Source organism: Dermochelys coriacea, chromosome 1 (genome assembly GCF_009764565.3).
Source record: "Dermochelys coriacea isolate rDerCor1 chromosome 1, rDerCor1.pri.v4, whole genome shotgun sequence".
Classification (NCBI taxonomy): domain Eukaryota; kingdom Metazoa; phylum Chordata; order Testudines; family Dermochelyidae; genus Dermochelys; species Dermochelys coriacea.
The window spans coordinates 289,762,799-289,778,939 of record NC_050068.2 but is presented as its reverse complement, the minus strand read 5'-3'; the positions used below and the strand labels follow the sequence as shown (position 1 = coordinate 289,778,939).

At 39.5% G+C, this 16,141-nt stretch overlaps 1 protein-coding gene across 16 annotated transcripts in view; it reads right to left on the bottom strand.

Moving 5' to 3' along the window:
* The window catches only part of GRIP1 (glutamate receptor interacting protein 1), a 535,595-nt gene that overhangs the window by 79,565 nt on the left and 439,889 nt on the right, over positions 1-16,141 (bottom strand). For 7 of the 16 annotated variants that reach the window (XM_043493765.1, XM_043493782.1, XM_043493769.1 and 4 more), the window contains exons 8-11: positions 8,210-8,357; positions 6,116-6,285; positions 2,776-2,931; positions 1,952-2,104 (exon numbers count right to left, since the gene is read on the bottom strand). In XM_043493765.1, the coding sequence (XP_043349700.1) occupies positions 1,952-2,104; positions 2,776-2,931; positions 6,116-6,285; positions 8,210-8,357 (627 nt within the window). Of the gene's footprint in view, positions 1-1,951; positions 2,108-2,775; positions 2,932-6,115; positions 6,286-8,209; positions 8,358-16,141 lie in introns of all 16 variants that reach the window. The other 9 variants (XM_043493794.1, XM_038381679.2, XM_038381165.2 and 6 more) reach the window with 2 other exon arrangements.

The following is a 16,141-nucleotide window of genomic DNA, read 5'->3' as shown; positions in this document are numbered from 1 at the left end:
TTTGTAGGTGACAAATCTGAGGAACTTTCCCAGATTGAGGTGTCAACAGAAGTAGTTTTGGAACAACTTGGTAACAGTAATAAGTCACCAGGACCAGATGATATTTATCCAAGAGTTCTGACAGAACTATTAACTATGTTACATAACCTCTCTCTTAAATCAGTGTCTGTACCAGACTAGAGGATAGAGAATACAACACCAATATTTATTTAAAAGACTCCAGAGGCGATCCTGGCAATTAGAGGCCAGTAAGCCTAACTTCAGTACCAGACAAGTTGGTTAAAACTATAGTAAAGAACACAATATTCAGACACATAATTGAATACAATTTGTTGGGGAAAAGTCAACACAACTTTTGTAAAGGGAAATCATGCCTCAACAATCTATTAGAAGTCTTTGAGGAAGTCAACAAGCAGGGGGACACGGGTGATCCTATTGATATAGTGTAACTGGATTTTCAGAAAGCCTTTGACAAAGGACCACATCAAAGGCTCATAAGGAAACTAATCAGTCTTTGGGATAAGAGGGAAGGTCCTCTCGTGGATCAGTAACAGGTTAAAAGATAGGAAACAAAGGGTAAGAATAAATGGTCGGTTTTCACAATGGAGAGAGATAAATAGTGTGGTCCCCCAAGGATCTGTTCTGGGACTAGTGCTGTTCAACATATTCACCAATGATCTAGAAAACAGGATAAACAGTGAGGTGGCAAAGTTTGCAGACAATACAAAATTACTCAAGATAGTTAAGTCCAAAGCTGATTGCAAAGAGTTACAAAGAGATCTCACTAAACTATGTGACTGGCAACAAAATGGCAGATGAAATTCACTGTTTGAAAAATGCAAAGTAATGCACATTGGAAAACATAATTCCAACTATACATACTAAATTATGGGGTTTAATAGCTATTACCACTCAAGAAAGAGATCTTGAAGTCATTGTGGATAGTTCTCTGAAAATGTCTGCTCAATATACAGCAGCAATAAAAAAAAAGCTAATACAATGTTAGGAACCATTAAGAAAGGGATAGATAAGAAGACAGTAAATATCATAATGCCATTACATAAATCCATGGTACACCCACACCTTGAATACTGAATGCAGTTCTGGTGGCCCCATTTCACAAAAGATATACTGGAAATGGAAAAGTCACAGAGAAGGGCAACAGAAATGATTAGGAACAGCTTCCATCTGAGAAGAGATTAAAAAGACTGACTGTTCAGCCTAGAAAACTGATGACTAATGGGAGATATGGTAGAGGTCTACAAAATCATGACTGATGTAGACAAAGAGAATAAGAAAATGTTATTTACCCCTTCACAGAAGACATGAATCAGGGGCACCCAATGAAATTAGTAGGCAGCAAGTTTAAAACAAACATAAGGGTATACTTCTTCACACAACGCAAGTCAACCAATGGAACCTTTTGCCAGGGGATGTTGTGGAGGCCAAAAGTATAAGTGGGCTCAAAAAATAATTAGATAAATTCATGGAGGATAGGTCTATTAATAGCTGTTAGCCAGAGCAACCTCGTATATTAAAATGGTATGTATTTTTATGATGACTGTAACGATTTTAGATAGTTTCCTCATACAAACTGAATAATAAACTCACCCAACTGTGCTTAAGTATTGGAGGGGTCCAAAACTAGCATTGCATACCCATCCAGAGAGTACTGAAGCAAACTACACTAAAATAATATATATTTTTAATCATGGGTTACACAAACTAGAAGTAATCAACCAATTTTAGTGTTGGATGCCAACATTGCAATTGCTGATTCCTGCCCCACAAATCAAACTCACTGACACCTAAACTATTGCTGCTCTCCTGGCTACTTCTCTTTAATATATTTACCAAAGTAAAACTGCAGTAAATTTTGTGCCTTTTCTCTCATCTTGTTTCCTCAACCCCCATCTGTTGCACTCTTCAAATGACTGCTGTTACCACCTACATGAGCTTTTGAAGTCCTTCTTTTTCATTCGCCGCCTCATCATTGTTCCGCGTGGGCTGGTGGAGTAGAGGCTGCGAGGTAAGGTCCCCATGTTCAGGGAACTCAGGCTGTATGCACTCATGGAGGTAGGAGAGAAGGACGAAGACACCAAAGCTGCTGTAAAAAATTGGACACTTGGCACATAGCACTCTATAGCAGGGAACAGTGTAGCAAAAGCCTGCAACTCACTCATGAATCAATGTGTATGGTACACAAAAATGGTTTGTGTATCTAGTAAAGACACATATCAAACCTTAGGTGTGACCCTAGATAACAGCATAGCCAGAATTTCAATACTACGTGAGCCATAAAAGGAAGTAGGAGCTGGGAACTAGCAAAAACACTATAGACACAAAAATAAAAATATGTACTATATACCTTATTTTAAACAAAGTATATAAAATAAATATTTTTGATACACAATCATGAATCAATGTAAATCAATGTGTCTGGATATTGACTCTAAAAATGCCTTTTTAATAGGTGATTTCTGATATAACATTTGTAAACCATTCTTTTTATTCTAATATTATACTGCACATAAGGTGTTGAAACCTAATGATCTAGTATATGATTTAAAAACCAGGTCACTGAGAATTTTCAAGCCTTTCCCCATCTACAAAGACTGTCCAATTAAAGAAAGAAAAAGGCACAAATTGTCAGAAATAACCTTGTCATAGTTATGAAAAAAGTGTGACACCCATAAAACTGAAATGAGAGAAGTATGAGAGGAAGAAGAAGAAAAATATATATATATGTCAGGAGAAAAAAGCATGGAACATTACGAAGGTTTTTTTGAGGAGGCGTTTTCTGGAATTTCCAGGCTGGCATCCTGCAATGGTCAGGGTGGTAGGTTTTATAATGGTGGTAGGTGATGAGGCTGTTGTGGTTGTTGGCACAGGAATCCCAGGTAAGTTGCCTGTTGCTCCTTTGAACCTTCACTGCCCTCATGAAGGGATGACAGAAAATAAGAAAACAAAAAGGGACCAGAGAAGAGGGAGAGGTAACCGAATAGAATAAATAAAAAGTAACAAAAATGAAAGCAATTTGAAAAGGGGGGAAAATTAATGTGGCGTTGTCCCTTTTCTTGGTGATCAGCAAACACTGTGATCAACTTCAGGGATGAAAACATTTCATCTTCCGAGAAATAATGCTTTTTTTCCCCAAAAGATAAGTACTGGATCAATTTCTAATCTCCCTCTTGCCTTAAGAGCTAAGATTAAAAACTTTTTAGAAAAATACTTAAGTCAACATTATTGAGATGTATGACTAGTAATTACAAGTTTGCAAATCTCCACCTGCATTTAGAAGGACTTGTATATATTAAGAAAATAAAAAGGGTCTATAAATCACATTTCCCATAATGATTTGAAGTGGTTTACATGTCAGTCATTTCAATTTTCTGCTTTGACATTTTAAATTTTGCCAGCATCCATCACTAGTATTATATTACCCTGGGGCAATAAACTACTTCACTCAACCATCAACACAAAAATCCTATCTTGGGGCTTGATTAAGAAGGACAAAGCAAAAGTCTAAAGTCACTATTTATGGTTTTGCAGCATGATCATCAGATCTTTTCCTTTTCCTGATTAAAATTAAGACCATATTTGATTCCTACTCTCAGGTTTGTGCTCAAAATGGGAATGGCCAAAATTTGTCAAAAATATAAATGGGGTGGGGTGGGGAGAAGGGAATGGCTCATGTTGTTCAATTTGCCAAAACCCAGGGGGCTGCTCCTAAATTATACAAAATGGTACAGATAATAGCTACCCTCGTTTTTAGTACCGAGATGCATCTCTAGATGCACTGTGGTCTGTTCATTCTGAACAAGATGGAACACAGTATTTTGTGACCTGTAGTCAGTGATTAATTTGTAATGAAAGAGGTGCTGTGGCACAAACAATTAGGTGCCAGGCTCAAACAATTTTTTAACTTTCATAACTGACGCAGCACCAGAGGTGCGGAGGCTATGAACTGCCAAGTCTAGAGCCCTGGCAAACCCTAGAACAAAATTAAGCACTGCCTGTATTTGCCATTGGCTTCACCTTTGTAGTAAAAGTAAAATGAGGTGGGATATGTCAAACACTATGAGCTGCATTTCGTTCAAGGCCTAACTAAATGCCAGAGGAAAAGCTATAGTTTTCCTCCATTTTATATTATAGAAGTAGGATCTCTTTCTTGGCTGAATACATTAAATCTTTTGTATCTAAATAGAGATTCATAGATACTAAGGTCAGAAAGGACCATTCTGATCATCTAGTCCGACCTCCTGCACAGCGCAGGCCACAGAATCTCACCCACCCACTCCTATGAAAAACCTCACCTATGTCTGAGCTACTGAAGTCCTTAAATCATGGTTTAAAGACTTCAAGGAGCAGAGAAGCCTCCCTCAAGTCAACCAATCTGCCCTGGAGGAATCTGCCCTGGAGGATAATTCCTTCCCGACCCCAAATATGGCGATCAGCTAAACCCTGAGCATATGGGCAAGATTCACCATCCAGATACTACAGAAAATTCTTTCCTGGGTAACTCAGATCCCATCCATCTAATATACCATCTCAGGGGATTAGTCCTGCCCGCCCTCCCTCCCCCACCCAAACCCCAGTGGAATGTTTCATTACAACAAAGGGTAGGTGAGGGAAGGTAAAAGGAAAGGAATGTATTGGACTTAAAAAATAAAATATGTTTTGCCAACACCACTTTGTAAACCATCTGAGGGTCACCTGCAGTGAAATTAGGACATTCAGTTCCTGGACAGAACCACTAAGCTTCACTTCACAGTCCAACAGACCAATGGCTGAACAGCTCACTGATCTAATTCTAATAAAAGTAACCCTGAAGAAATCTATAAAAACTTACATATCAAGCAGGGTAATGCGGCCAGGAAAATCCTAGCAGCCCTAGTAACAATCTATCTCAATATTTTGTTTTAATGAAGCAAACTTATTGTAGTTTCCTATCATAACTTTTCAAATTCAACTGATTCTTATTCTGATAATCTATGTCAATTTCTGAGCTTTAACCATGGTGTAAAAATTAAAATCTGATAAGAATAATATAGCCAGGCGGATTTTCATTATATTCAGGTTGCTATGAGCCCTGTTTAATTAAAAAGGCTGCTTCCAGCAGGAAATTATCTGGCAGCTCTTGCTGTTTTCTCTCTTGAACTGTGGATAGGTATAAAAAGTTTCCTATGAGGTGGAAAGTCCATACAAATTACATTTCCATATCTTGCAGAATGATCATTCCAATTCAATAAGAATTCTGTATAAACCTATAGCATGTACATTAGTAATTCATTGAGCCATTCCGGTCCAGGACTTCTTAATGCTGTAGTAAAATTTATGAGGCAGCAGTAGACAAAGGAATGAGCTTGGCATCCCAATATAAAAGAAAAAAAACCTTAAAAACAAATGGGGTCTCTTGCTTTTTTTTTTTTATTATTGGATAAACCCTTTATTCATCCATTAACTCTCTTCAGATATTTTAGTTGGTTTGGGGTTGGGTGTGTTTTTTTTTGCCAGTTCATAATTCAGAACACATTCTAGGGTGAATGATAACTGCGTTCAACAGCGAGAGCCTTAATGACTCAACAGATCATAGAATCATAGAAGATGGTGATGCAAAGTACTCTTATATCATCCAGCCAATGAAGGATTGTTCCCAAGGGTACATTTGTTTCAATAAAGCATGTTTCCTCTTGAGTAGGCTGTGATTTTTAAGTAACACCACCTGGGAGTCTATACTCAAAACATTTGGGCTCTTCTGGTTAATTTAAGGCAGCTGCCTTGTTGTCTAGGGAGAGCTCCCCTAGAAAGATATCCTTGCATATAACTACAAAGGTATATTCACCAACTCTCTTTTTTTTAATATGACTGGAACTATGCAGGGGCACTTTCAACAAAACATTTTCTCCTCATTTTTAGGGATTTCTGAGGATAGATTGAGGTAAACAAACAGTACACAGCTTGCAAGGGGTTTTCAGAAGTATAACCCGGAGAGCTGAAAAGAAAGGATACAGATAAAATTCCCTTAATATCTTTTCCCTGAGTTACAGCAGTGGCAGTAGATATGAACATGCAAGAAAGAGGAAGTGGGATCTAGTGTTACAGATCCCCTTACCGTGTTCTGGTCCCTTCAGTGCTAGCCGAGTCTGATGGTGAGGAAGGATCTCAAGTTTGACATTGTCTACTGTATTAGCCAAGAACTGTGTTGCTTCTGCCAATGTACAGTACTCCATGCTGGTACCATCGATGGACAGAATATGGTCTCCTACATGTAATGCACCACATCTATACAAAGGGAGAAAAACTCAGTATGATAAAGTGTGCTCTTTGCTTGGTATATGAGTTTTATAGCCTTCAAATTGGTCATGGCAATTATGAGACTGTATTTTTAGAGAGAAAAAATTAATATTTTATAAGGATTGTCACTGGCCAAACTTTAAGTCTATTAGTACAAATCTTAAATACAAGTCGGTAAATACAGTATATGTCAAGACATCACTCACAGAACTGGAATGGTATACTAGTTGACTACTAGTATATGTGTGAATGGCAGCAGAATAAATGAGAAGAGCTTAAGGAGACTCAGCAAGCCTGCTCATATCCCTCACACAAGCACCCAGTTCATCATTTTTTGAGTTATTCATAGTTAAACATTTATTAGTACAAAAGCTGTAAATGATGATGAAATTATGCAGTAGTCAAACAAATAATGAAACCAGGGCTGGCATGGTGACTCGAGGAGTGGGGTGGGGAGGGGGCTAGCTGCTACATCTTGCTGCACTCAAGAGACTGGCTACTGGATGAGTTGAGAAATGCAAACACAGCAGTCAGCATCCCGACGTACCAGTCAAGTGGACAGCTCCTTTAATTGGTTACCCCCTGTGGAATGGGAAAAAAACAGAGGGAGAAAATTAAAGCATCCTGCACCATTGAGCTGGAGAACCCCTCTGGATCAATGGCCGTCACTCTCAAAGGTTCTACTGTAGGGTAAAGCCCACAGTGGAGCTGTAGACTCACTGTTACAAGTGGCTGCTACTAACAGCACCATTTTCAAAGAGGAATTACAAGGAAGGGTGGCTGGGGACATGCAGGAGAAATTTGCTGCTGAAATAAAGTATTTAAGGCAAATTTTAAAAAAAGATCCCACAGCTTTTGTACAGAGATTACACCATCTGGGGCAGTGGTGGGCAACCTGAGGCCTGTCAGGGTAATCCATTGGTGGGCCACCAGACAGTTTGTTTACATTTGCACAGCCGCCTGCAGCTCCCAGTGGCCACGGTTCACCGTTCCCAGCCAATGGGAGCTGCGGGAAGAGGCACAGGGCTGTGCTGGGAGCTACTAACCACGAACCAGAGCCACTGGAAGCCGTGGGCAGCTGTGCAAATGTAAACAAATTGTCTGGCAGCTCACCAGCGGATTACCCTGACAGGCCGCGTGCAGCCCATGGGCCGCAGGTTCCCCACCACTGATCTGGGGGGAAAGTATCTTATTTTTTTTTCCATTTGTAAATATAATTTTATCTCGCATGGAATTTTTCAAATGGAGCTGAAAAAGGGATTTTCCTTATAAAATAACTCAAAAATACAGAAGCCAGTCTTTCTAATACCTCAGTGGTATTCTAAAATACTAATAAGAAAAAAATCCAAGTATAAGGAGTTCCATTTCACTGTGCCACAAGAATGAATGATGCACCCTAAAAGAGCACTTCATGGTTGCTACGTCTCAAAATGTACTTACTTTGACAGATGTTTCATACTATGGGAATTACTTGAAGAATTGCAGCAGGGTATTTATTTTTAATGCTAATCACTGCTGCCACATTATATTTAAAAAAAACCAAGCAAACCTTCAAATTACTGTGCAGCACAGCATAAGCGAACAGGTTCAGACATACTAGAAAGAGGAGACAGTGTTTGTTTATGGGATGACATAGGATATTGTTGGGGGCTGGTTTGTTTTTTCTGTAGTTTAATGCTGTGTGAATGAGCAAAAGTAAAATGGTGTCTGGGAATCTTTTTAAAAGCTCTACATTATAGAGCTACTGTTTGCCAAGAGGGGTTAATTTTAAACTTTAACAAGCTTGAGAGTGTCTTCTTCAGTCAAACTCATCTAAAATGCCATGGGAAGTTTTTTTAACAGCAACAAAAATACTAATAAGATATAAAATGGATGTGTAATCCTATAATTTAGAGCCTTCTGTAACACTCACCTGTCTGCAATACTTGCAGATTTGATTTTGTCTATGACAATGACCTGTTTATTGCAGCACATCGAGGTAGTTAGTGCAACCCCAAGAGCAGCACCAGGAGTTTTGGCAACTTCGACTAGCAATGGTCCAGATGCTGTTGCTACCGAATCTGTTAAAATTAGACCAAAAAGAGTATTTCAGTATTACACCAATTTGGTATCTGTGCCATTTTCATATTTCATTTTCACAGAAAATCTCTACCACTACTGTATTGCTCTAGGCCGCAAACAGAAAAAGCACATTGGACTGGGGAGTTCCAGAGGGAGCGATTATGGGGTTTAAAGAATTAACTAGGGAGCCTCTATTTTGAGTGTGGAATGAATGAAAGTGAGAGCAGGTCAGTTTCTAGGGCTGTGATGCTTTGCTTGAAAGCTCAAGAGAGGGCCGTAAGGTCATTGTTGATAACAAGGTGTGGAGGTTAGGCATACGAGAGTTCTGACTTGAAGAACCCTATGAAGCAGCAGATAGATGCAATTCTGAGATGGAAAGAAAGAACAGAATGACTTGCTAAGAGACAACAACTGAAATAAAAATTCATCAGGGACAAAGTAATTTAAGTAACTAAGGCAGTGAAAAGTTAAAGATGTTTCAAATATCTGAATGAAGACCAGTAGAACTACATAGATAGGAAGTGAATAGATATAAAAGTATAAGATGTATAAAAGTGCATGCTGGTTTAGTTTTGGAGAAGTGGAGGGCCTTTTATAGTAACTGAAATGACAAAGAAAAAGGTGAAGGAACATGTGATGAGAGGTGGAATCACCAGAGACTCAGGCTGAGATAACAGAAAAGACCATTGTGGAGAAAATGGAAGAAGGTGACAGTATGGCAACTAGAAATAATATGAAGAGCAAAAGAGAAAGGTGTGTGGCGTGATTCAAGAGACACCTGCCATAGATGCCCTGTCCTTAAAAAGGAGAAAGAACAGTCCAAAGACAGTAACTCAACAACTGGCCAAGAAGAAAGCACTGAATAGAAACCAGAAAGAAAGAAGCAGCAAATGAAGCTAATTAGCTATTCTGTGTTGAGGAACTAAGCCCAAAATATTTGTTACCCAGATCAAGAGAAAAAGAGGGTAGTCTGGCTCCTGAATGCCAAGATAAAGCATGCGATAAGAGTGAAGTATATTCTGAAAAATAACTGGGGAATCCCTACCAACTATTGACAATCAGGCAACAAATGAGACAGGTGAAGGGAGATTTGATAAAATGAAGATGCATTTCAGGGATGTAAGACGACAACTGAAAACTGGGATGAAGTAAATGATCTTTTCAGAGGTGCTCCCAGTGCCAAGCATCAGTGGAAAAAGGAGAATATTAACATTGCAGTAAACTTAATGGATGTAGAGAAGGAGTTTTCGTTCACAGAACACTGGGATGGATGCCTGCTGTGAGGAGAGGCACATGTTTAGATGTGACAGTCCTCACAGAAGCTGCCGGGACTGAAATTGGAAGTGTTTATTAGCTGGGATTTAAACTAACTAGGAAAACGTAAAGGGGACATGAGGTCTTTTATTGAATCTTAAAGAATCTGTCATGTATTTCCAATACACAAAGTGTGACAGAAAATGGAATTCTGCAGAAGGGGAAGAATGTGATGGCATGATTCAAGACACATGTGCAATAGATGTCCTATCCTTGACAAGGAGAAGGAACTATCCAAGAACAAGCCAAAGATAGTAACTCAACAAGTGGCCAAGAAAAAAGCACTAAACAGGTACTAGAATATTAAGAATGTGAAATGTTGTATTATTGTCCCAAAGCATAAATACAGGGGAGAATGTGTGTGGGAAGTAAACAAACAGAACTGGAAATGCTATTAAGTAATGGAGGTTGCGTGGTCCTCATAACTAGTATACAGGAATGAATGGGAGTGAAGAGAAGAAAGAGGTGGTGGGGTGGAATTGTTCATTATGTTAGAGGTATTAGCTAATTATTCTTCACAAAACCTCCTGTGAAGTAGATTGATATTATCATGCCCTTCTTGCAGATGGAAAATTCAGGTAGAAAAATTAAGGCTAACATTTCCAAGAGTGGTCACTAATTTGGGGTGCCTCAATTTTGTGCCCAACTAAGACCCCTTGGGCCTGATTTCCAGAGGTGCTGGACATCCATATACATTATTAAAATCAATGGAAGTAGAAGGCACTTAGCAACTCTGAAAATCAGGCCAAAAATGACTCAACTTGAGCTCCCAAAACAGAGGCACCCAGAAGTATCCTTTTGAAAATTTTTCCCTAGTTGACTTGCCTATGGCGGCAGAAAGTGTTCATTGCAGAGACTAGAACTTATGAACTCCTGGCTCCCAGTCCTGTGCTTGTTGTCATTTTTTCAGCTAATTTTGTCTACGGATGTTTGGAACTACAAACAAACTATTTAAGCATCAGTATTTTATGGTACTCTGTAAAGAAGAAAGCCATTTTTGTAATAAATATTATGGCAAAGGGCTGTACCAATGAAAATTCTTCAAGTGATAAACTTTAACCTGGCATTGGCCCGTCACTAGAAAGTACTTCCCATAATCTATGTCTCCTCTACAACAACAAAGAAAAAAGAAGATGCTAATACCATCTGGTGATACTGAGTCAATGTCTCAAGATGCTGCTGCAGTGCTTCCAAAGTTACTTGTAAAAGGAAAAATCAGCTTATGCCCTGGCAGCATTTCTAGATATCTGTTGAGATGTACTGGGAAGGTAAACTAAACTAAGGTAGACAAGGTGAATAAATAAGATAACTACATTAGAGAAAGCAGAAGAAAAGAAATGGAGTGTGTCTAACTGAGAAAAATAAGCACAAGAAAGAGAAATCTGGAAAGGATAATCAAGTGCATATCCCCTGACGGAGAAGGATTAGTTTATCATGTTGAAATAAAGCATGGATATGAAAAATGAATCATACAGATATAAATTATTCATGTCTAAAGATGTTTCAGTCATTAAGATATTTACACCATGACTGAAGCATTTACACACCGTGTTGATTTCCTGGCTATGTAATTATACAAGATATACTGATGAATGTTTGCATGGAAAACACTCTAGAATTTTTATTTCGTTAATCAGTTTCCCCACTTCTGAGCAGTGAATCTCAATCAGTATACAAGGCTTGATTAAAACCTCCCAGAGGCTTTGAAATTACTTTCTGCATGCTAACAACAACCTTGCCTAGATTCATATTTCTTCAGATAAATAGTAGGGAACTGTTTTTGCTTGTTAACTTTGATCATTAGCAAAAAGGCCTATCATATTTAATGTACTACTCAAACCAGTGGCAGGTTTAGAGTTAGTGGGGCCCTGTGCGCAGTTTCATTTTCACCCCCCCCCACTCCCAGCAGTAGTGATGGCGGTGGCTGGGAGCCCCGGGGCCTTTTAAATTGCTGGATGCTGGGGTAGTTGCTCCTTTGTTCCCCCATCAGTGGCCCTGAGTGCAGGGGGTGCTGCAGAACCTCCACGTTTTATGTGGGGCTCTGCTGCCACCCCGCACCACTTATGTTAAAAAATATTGTTAGGAGCACAGAACCAGCCTGGGTCCTGGGGAGACAGGGAGGTGCCTGAATCCGGCCATGGGAGCTGCAGTGTGGCCACAATGGCTAAGGGTGATCACAGCTGCCTGCTTTGCAAGGACCCAGCGGCCAGGAGAGACAAGCAGAGATCAGTGTGCGGAGGCAGCGGGGCGCTCAGGTGGCTGCTGATGGAGCCGTGCCCCACCCCTCACCTTCCGGTGGGTGTTCAGCCCACGCGGGTCTCTGCCCACTTCGCTGGGCCGGCCAATGGGGCAGCAGCAGAGCCCACAGAGCCTTGGGCGTCGGGTGGCAGCAGGGACCCCAGGCGCGGGACGGCAGCAGAGCCCCATATAAAACTTGGGGGGTTCTGCAGCACCCCCGGTGCCCCTAGTTCCCGCACTATGTTTTGGGGCCCCCTGTTGTTGGGGGCCCCGTGCCATGGAATGGTGTGTTTCGAGGTAAAGCCGCTCCTGACTCAAACAGCGATGGGCAAACAGGTCTGGATAAAATAAGTCACCCCTCATCCCAAAGCAAATGCAAAGTGAACAATTTGCAAAGTTCAAAAAGTCTTGTTAACTTTTAATTTTTTTCTGTTCAAAGTCTACTAGTACCCTCTGGTTTCAGCAAGGAAGTGCTGAAATAACATGAGAACAGTGTTTCTGGAGAGATTTCGAGCCCTATTTCTAACTGTATGTGCTCTCCACTTTTCTCTTGTATAAATGGAAGAGAAAGGGAGGTTGCTTCTTTGGGAGCTCTGATTCTTTAGGTAAAAGATTATCACCTTAAAAGGACAGGCATAACCACCACAACCAAGTCAAGTTGGAAATAATCATTATAAAGCAGTTTTAAAATAGAGAAGAGGAAGGGATTTCACACAGTCTGTTGAGCGTAAGAAGGTAGCAGCTGCTGAAACACACAGCTACTCAAAGACTACTACTGTTATTCAGTCTGTTATTTGGGTTCTCCAGTGGCATCTCCCTCCGAGGTGCTCCAAAGTTCTACAATCTGTTCACCTGAGAGAGATAAACAGTAAAGCCTGCATAGCTCTTTTTTGTTGTGCTTCTCTGACCAAAGCCAGTAAAAATGCAGTGAGCCAAAAAGAAAAGTAAAACCACCCACAATAGCTGTTCGAGGTCAACAGGATATTTAAACATGTGGGTTTCTAATGGCAAGTGATCATCAGTACATGAATCACAGGCATTCACAAAATCCGATTCCTCCCAAAGTGAAAGGAGAGATCGTTGTCAGTTCCCAGTAGTTCCTGGTTTAATCAGAAAAGAGATCCAAACTGATGGAAAAGCTCTGCCAGTTTCCACAGATGTGGAAAAGAAAGCACCTTGCCCTGTTACAGGAGTGCTGCATGTCTGTATATATGTAAACAGTCGGGCTGTCAAACGATCAAAAAATTAATTGTGATTAATCGCGAGATTAAAAAAATTGCAATTCATCGCAGTTTTAATCACACTGTTAATAATAGAGTACCATTTATTTAAATATTTTTGGATGCTTTCTACATTTTCATATATATTGATTTCAATTACATCACAGAATACAAAGTGTACACTGCTCTTTAGATAATAAATTTTTATTACAATTATTCGCACTGTAAAAAAGATAAACAAAAGCGATAGCATTTTTCAATTCACCTCATACAAGTACTGTAGTGAAATCTCTTTATTGTAAAAGTGCAACTTACAAATGTAGATTTTTTTTGTAACATAACAGCATTCAAAAACAAAACAATGTAAAACTTTATAGCCTACAAGTCCACTCAGTCCTACTTCTTATTCAGCCAAATGCTCAGACAAACAAGTTTGTTTACATTTATGGGAGATAATGCTACCCACTTCTTATTTACAATATCACCTGAAAGTGAGAACAGGTGATCACATGGCTCTGTTGTAGTCTGTTGCAAAGTATTTACATGGCAGATATGCTAAACATTTGTATGCCCCTTCATGCTTTGACAATCATTCCAGAGGACATGCCTCCATGCTGATGACGGGTTTTTCTCAGAAACAATCCAAAGCAGTGCAGACTGATGCACATTCATTTTCATCATTTGAGTCACATGCCATCGAGGTATAAGGTTCTGCATTGGAGTGTTTCTCTTTTCAGACTTCTGACAGCATGCTCCACACCTTGTCCCTGTCAGATTTTGGAAGGCACTTCAGATTCTTAAACCTTGGGTTGAATGCTGTAGCTACCGTTAGAAATCTCACATTGGTACGTTCTTTGTGGTTTGTTGAACCTGCAGTGAAAGTGTTCTTAAATCAAACAACATGAGCTGGGTCATTATCCGAGACTGCCACACACAAAATACATGGCAGAACGTGGGTAAAACCAGGGAGAAGGAGACATACAATTCTTCCTCAAGAAGTTCAGTCACAAATTTAATTAACACATTATTTTTTTTTTTTTAACAAGCATCATCAGTGTGGTAGCATGTCCTCTGGAATGGTGGCCAAAGCACGAACGTGTAGCATATCTAGCACATCAAAACCTGCTACAAAAGTGCCATGCGAACACCTGTTTTCACTTTCACATGACATTCTAAAGAAGCAGCGGGCAGCATTATCTCCCATAAATGTAAACAAACTTGTTTGTGTTGGCAATTGAACAAGAAGTAGGACGGAGTGGACTTGTAAGCTCTAAAGTTTGACATTGCTTTGCATTTGAATGCAGCTATGCAAAAAAAAATTGACATTTGTAAGTTGCACTTTCACGATAAAGAGAGTTCACTACAGTACTTGTATGAGGTGAATTGAAAAATACTTTTGTTTATCTTTTTTACAGTGCAAATATTTGTAATAAAAATAATAATATAAAGTGAGCACTGTCTACTTTGTATTGTGTTATAATTCAAATCAATATATTTGAAAATGTAGAGAGATCCAAAAATATTTATAATAAATTTTCAATTGGTATTCTGTTATTGTTTAACAGTGTGATTAAAACTGAGATTAACTGCAATTAAATTTTTTAATCGAGTTAATCTTTTTTGAATTAATTGCTTGAGTTACGGCAATTAATTGACAGTCCTACTAAAAAAGTTAGTCAATAGACAAAGTATCAATAGATGATGCTCAAAAATATGTAGCATAATTTCACCTGGTTTTAAAGGACCAACAAAACTGGTCTTTGAGAAATGCAAATGGCTGCTTCTGTGTAGCATCAATTGTTAATATGCAAAATTGGCTACAAAAGATCATAACCCTTGAAACTCAGGGCAGAGTGAGGTTCACTCAATGAGTTCACACAGGCCCTAAACTTTTGTGATTCTTCCCCTGGATCACCTTAATCCTTTAGTACAAATGCTCCAGCAGCTCAGAGATTTCAAAACAAAACACAACACAGCATCATGCTGCAATCCAGGTTTTTACAGGGCCAGTTCTTCACAGCCAGCTATGCATCTCCTCCCATGACCCGCCCTCTGCACCTCTTATCCCAAATAGCCCCTCCTTTCTCTAGCTGACAAGCTACATCTCTGCTCTGTATGGTTAGTACACAGCACAGCTCCTTCATTATGCTAGGGCTACTCAATAGCTCCTTCATCCTTCCAGCTCTACTCACTATTGCTACTCCTTGCTCACCAAAATAGCATCCCCCAAAATTGCTGCAAGTCAGTGCTGTGGATCTCTTACTTACTATCATTATGGCTGGGAAGAAATAAGTCAAGAAAGTGAAAAATCTCAATAAAGCAATGAGACCTGTAGATGGTATCAGTCACAGTGGTGAGACTTATCAATCAACAATCAGTATTAGTGGTAATGCCTTCTGAAGTTCCAAGCAGCCCTGTAAGGAAAAGTAGCTGGCATACATAGGTGTGATCGTGATCATGATTTTCAGTACCAACACTGAAATTAAAGACTCCTGTGCACTTAAAAAATAATACAATAATACAAAAGGAAGATAAGGTGCCACTGCACTTACGACTGAGTATAAACATAACCAAACTTGCACCAAAAGTGGAGAGGAAAGCAGAGGAGAAATTCCTCTTGTTTTGTTTTGGGCACATCACTGTTATTTATACATCATTTACTGTGACTAAGGCATTGGTGATGGGCACCAGCACACTGCCCAAAAGACAACTTTCCTTACATAAGTGATTCCAGAGAAATGCAAAATATTCCTCAGTTCATCTCATCTTGCTCTCTATAGATTAGAAGAAATGATCACCCTTGATCTGCTTTCATACCCCACTCTAAAGTCACTGGCTTACAAAAGCTGTTGGAGCATACTGAGACATGCTATTCCCTCATAAAAACATAAAAATTGTCATACTGTATCAGGCCAATGGGCCATCTACCCCAGTATCCTGCATGCTGACAGTGGCCTATGCCAGATACTTCTGAGGGAGTGAACAGAACAGGGCAAAGTATCCTGTGATCC